Source organism: Plasmodium fragile (genome assembly GCF_000956335.1).
Source record: "Plasmodium fragile strain nilgiri unplaced genomic scaffold supercont1.35, whole genome shotgun sequence".
Lineage (NCBI taxonomy): Eukaryota > Apicomplexa > Aconoidasida > Haemosporida > Plasmodiidae > Plasmodium > Plasmodium fragile.
In genome coordinates, this window is record NW_012192615.1 from 20,221 (window position 1) to 24,665 (window position 4,445).

Consider the following 4,445-nt stretch of genomic DNA (forward strand, 5'->3'; position numbering starts at 1 on the left):
AAAAAAAAAAAAAAAAAAAAAAAAAAGCACAACAGCTTCAAAAAAACGACAGATGAATGTAAGAAAAAGCATCTTAAATTATTTAATTCTGCATAGCAGCATCGTCCGGAGGCATCATCACAAGAGCTATCACAAGGAATGCGGGCATCGCGGCAGCCCCACCGGGATGGAAAAAAGCAGCAAAATGAAAAACGTGAGGCCCAATTATTTTGTATGCATCCCCCTGTCAGGGAACAAAGCCTTAGTGGAAGAATTGCTCAAAGTGCAAAACCACGTCGCTTCGAAATTTGAAATGCTCAAAGAATGTGCAATAGAGAGAAACAAGTTTCACATATCTCTCCTCATTTTACACGTGAAGAAGTCCCAAATGGAGTCCTGCAAGGAAGCCTTCCACGAAGCTATGGAGGAAATTAAAAAGATGAACCATCAAGCCATTTCGTTCGACACACTGGAAACGTTTCGAAACGACGTGTTGTATGCAGGACTGCAGGAGGACAGCCGGAAGTACATAATGAATATGATAGATCTCCTGAGGGACTCCTTCGCCAAGAGGGACATACACATTTTCAGCAACCGCAAGGGTAAGGAGGAGGCCCAGGAGAAGAAGCGCCCGAGCGGCTCAATCGAAAAAAGTACAGCCAAACCCAGCACACACCAAAGCGGAGACAAGGAACAAATAACTCCCCATTTGACCATCATGAAAAACTCCTACCTAAGAAAAATTTACGTCAACAGGAAGCCGCAGATTTTTCCCGACTACTACGCCGACTTCAACTTGTCCAAACTGCAAAATGAGCGCGTCGTGCCAAACAAAATACAGTTCCTCGAAATGGACACAGACTCGGCAACGTCGTATTATAGAATCATCGCTGAATGTGGCCTTCCTTAAGTTGGTACGCACTCCTCCAGTGCGGAGGATTTATGCGTTCACACTTTTGCAACAGTCGCAGCTAGCCATTTGTCCTTTTTTTTTTTTGTTCATATTTTTTTTTTTTGTTCATATTTTTTTTTTTTCGCGTGTGCAAATTTGCACACATGGAAAATTGGTGGTTAGTGTTTTGCTCTACATGTTTGAAGGGATCCCCCCAAATGGTTGTCCAACTTGTGGAGTGAACGTGTCCATTTTGTAATTTTACTCCATTTTGTGAATGATGAGGGGAGGGAGGGGACACTAATCCATCTTTCTCACATGTGATTAATGGAAAACAGAGAAAGGAACAGTTGGGAGACGTGTTCCTATATGCGAAGGAGCACTTTTGTGGAAGAGCTTATCTTGTGAGGATGCATCGTGTTGTGTATGTACAATCCTCTGGAGAGGCACTCACCCCTGTGTATGTGTTTGTGGCGAAGGAAATAATTAGTGATTTTTTACACACTTTTTCGTCCATTCCGTGTTGTGATTTATTCAAGGGAGTCTTTCCACCGCGTCAAGTCTCTTTTCCTTCACTTTTCAGTCACACGTGTATAAGTGTTGCGTCAGTTTGTTTGAACGAGTTACTACGTGTGCATGTCCATTACTTCCGTTTGGTTGTTTTTTTTTTTTTTTCTCCCTGCCTGATTAGATTAGCGACTCCTCCTCACCGCTCGTCCCTCAATTGTGTTCGTTTCTCCTTCCGTCCCATGATGACTATGTTGCGTAGGCTCTTGCGCATTGCAGCAGTACTCCCCCTGCTGAGTGCGCGAGTGCGCAGCGAAAACGACATTTCCGTGAAGGGCAGCCTAACGGTGGCGAACCTTAAAATTTCGTCCAAAGGTAACAAAGAAAATGGCATCCTGTTTCAGAGTAAAGAAGTAGAATACAAGATGGGGTTGGATCCTCTAGGGCAATTCATAATAAGTAGGAAAAACAAACCAATTATAAGTATTGATGAGCATGATAATATGAACCTCTTGAACCAGGATCTAGTTGTGAAGGCATTAACCCTCGATGGAACATTTAAGGTGCGCCATGTAAACCAATTTCAAATGATTGTACACGAGTCATTCAGTAGCAGTGCAAGTACGAGCGGATGGTTAGGTGACAACTTCGATAATGCCACGTCTGTGTGTGGTGGAGTCAATTTGTTAGGTGGATATGGAAAGCTGTCCAAGGGTAGGGTTCACAAAACATTTGAAAATATCCCAAGTCACACCCAGATTCGAATTAAAGCAAATTTTCATTTCATTGATGAGTGGAATTCTCATACGGCTTATTTAAAAGTTGGAAGGGATGACCAGGAGGATCTTTTCTATGTGTGGACAGATAGCCACTCTCAGGTGGCCCTTGAGAATGCTGTGAATATTTGTGGCAATGCCACTGGTGAGTCGAAATTCAGCTCCGTGATCGACGTGGTCATACCGCACAACTCGAGCAAACTCATCGTCGAGTTCGGCACAACCATCCAGGTTGATGACCCGAAGAGCGTTTCCTGGGGCGTCTCCAACTTCCAGCTGTTCATCGTGTGAAGGGTGTGTGTGAATCCATGCCCACGTGCATACGTGATGTACACGTACGTGTGATGGTATTGTCAGCTGTGGAGTACACCCCCTTGCGTCATCAACATCAAGCACGCGGTTTGGGCTACCCTCCGCGCACCTACACCTGCGTGCACTTCTCTTTTGCACGTCTGCCTATGCAGTTTGAACTCAAACCGGGCGAACGCCCCACATTATTGTAAAGACGGATTACGAAAAAAAAAAAAAAAAAAAAAAAAAAAAAGTCCGGTGGAGGAGGAGACCAAATATGGGGCAAATGGGGGGAGGAGATTGGAACCAAGATGGTGGTTCAGAGTGGCACCCCCACTTGCTTCTCCCCCGCAGAGTCACAAAAAAAATATATATAAAGGAACAAATGGCGCATGTGTATTCGTCATTACAAATGAAAAAAGCACAAACACACATGGGGAACGTATGTATGTGTGTGGTGCTAATTCAGGGGCTCTATTTTGAGTTTCTTGTTTCCAGCTCTTAGTCTTGATCCAACATCTTCACCTGCGAACGGGGAGGTGTGTAGAGGACAAATGGGAGGAAGGTATGCATGGGGATGATGGGGAGCACACCTATTCGCCGTTAGCCTTCTTTTGTTGTTCCACGCTATGCCCTCCCGTAATAAAATGGACTTACCGTCCAGGACGAGGACCACTCGGCCAAGGGACACGGGGTCGGTGAGCTCAATCCTCTTCCAAGCCTCATAAATTGCGGACGCCAAAATAGCAACGAGCGTCATCGTGGCCGTGTTATAAATGGCCTGAGACTTCCCCGGGACATTTCTTAAAACCACTAACACCTCATTGGTGCAGATGGTTAGGAGGCATTTCCTTGTGGCCTTTCTTAAGTCCATTAGGGTTAGTGACTGAGGTAGATAATTTTTATCGTTTGAGGAAATAAGTTGTAAAAAATTGATCCACATGTCTTCTTCTCTCTTCCATAACCTTACGTTTAACTCGATTGTATTTTTATTGGTGAATTCCAGGAGCACTTGTAGGGACGACAGGGGGGTCCCCATCTGGCAGGAGAATAACCATGGGGTTAGCAAATTTTCTTCGTTTTCAATTTGCTGGTATATTTTTTTTTCACTTTTGTTTTCTCTTCCCTCGCGGTCGATGGTTATATCTGTCACTTCCAGCTTGTCCAGCAGGACCACCACTTGTCTCTCCAACTTGATCAGCCTCTTCTCGAGGCGGTACTTGTCTGCGGGGGTGTAAAGCGGTTAAGCGGTCATGCGGTTAAGCCGTCATGCGGTTAAGCGGTCATTACGCTGTGTTTACGCGGCGGTTACGCTGCCATTACGCCACTGCGTAGTTGCGGCGCGGTGTTGTGCCCTCCATCCTCTAACTGCACCTTTTTCCGAGTTTTGGAGTTTATCATTTAGTTCCTTCACGATGGTGAGCAACGGGTCGTACTTGGTGACGATGAAGGTCTGCAGGTCGCTGCTGAATATTGCGGCATTCTGGTTGGTCGTCATTTTGGCCGTGAAGCGGTTGATCGGGTTAAGCGGTTGAGTGGTGAGGAAGTGGGGAGCCCAATGCCGCTACAAACACACACGCAAACTGCCGCGGTGCAAAAATGAAAATTGGGCGCAACTGGCAGTCGATGCGAAATATTTGCTCTTCAATCTGTGTGTGCGTGTGTCCGTTTACCCTTGGTGTATGGGTTTAGGGTTGTCTGCCCTCAGTGCATGTATCTCCTATGGCTTCCCCTCTTTTCTTTTTAACCGCTCTGCAAAAGATGGGTGTAGGAGGGAAGTCTTCACCCCGAGTGTGTGTGTGGCCGTGAGCGATTGATCTGTGGTTGGGTCCGTCCAGCGATTTGTCCACTCAGTGAGACAGCCCAACTGGCACACCGTCACGATACAACTTCCTCCGATATCGCAAATCGCACGAGCAAACAAATCCGGGTGGGAAAAATGCTGCGCGTCAAAATTTACACTGTGGCGGACAAGCGGCCACTTTGCAAAAAAAAAAAAA

General features: G+C 45.9%; 3 protein-coding genes across 3 annotated transcripts; 2 read left to right on the plus strand and 1 right to left on the minus strand.

The window, feature by feature from the left end:
- Window positions 1-52: 52 nt before the first annotated feature.
- On the plus strand, window positions 53-889 carry AK88_03169 (uncharacterized protein; the record flags this gene model as incomplete). The annotated part of the gene is made up of 1 exon (XM_012480791.1): window positions 53-889. The coding sequence occupies one exon, from the start codon at window positions 53-55 to the stop codon at window positions 887-889; it is 837 nt and encodes a 278-aa protein (XP_012336214.1).
- Window positions 890-1,623: 734 nt separating this feature from the next.
- Window positions 1,624-2,445, plus strand: AK88_03170 (uncharacterized protein; the record flags this gene model as incomplete). The annotated part of the gene is made up of 1 exon (XM_012480792.1): window positions 1,624-2,445. The coding sequence occupies one exon, from the start codon at window positions 1,624-1,626 to the stop codon at window positions 2,443-2,445; it is 822 nt and encodes a 273-aa protein (XP_012336215.1).
- A 460-nt stretch (window positions 2,446-2,905) lies between these two features.
- Window positions 2,906-3,943, minus strand: AK88_03171 (uncharacterized protein; the record flags this gene model as incomplete). Its single annotated transcript, XM_012480793.1, has 3 exons — window positions 2,906-2,970; window positions 3,103-3,669; window positions 3,820-3,943. 3 exons carry the CDS (start codon window positions 3,941-3,943, stop codon window positions 2,906-2,908), a joined length of 756 nt encoding a protein of 251 aa, XP_012336216.1.
- Window positions 3,944-4,445: the final 502 nt, after the last annotated feature.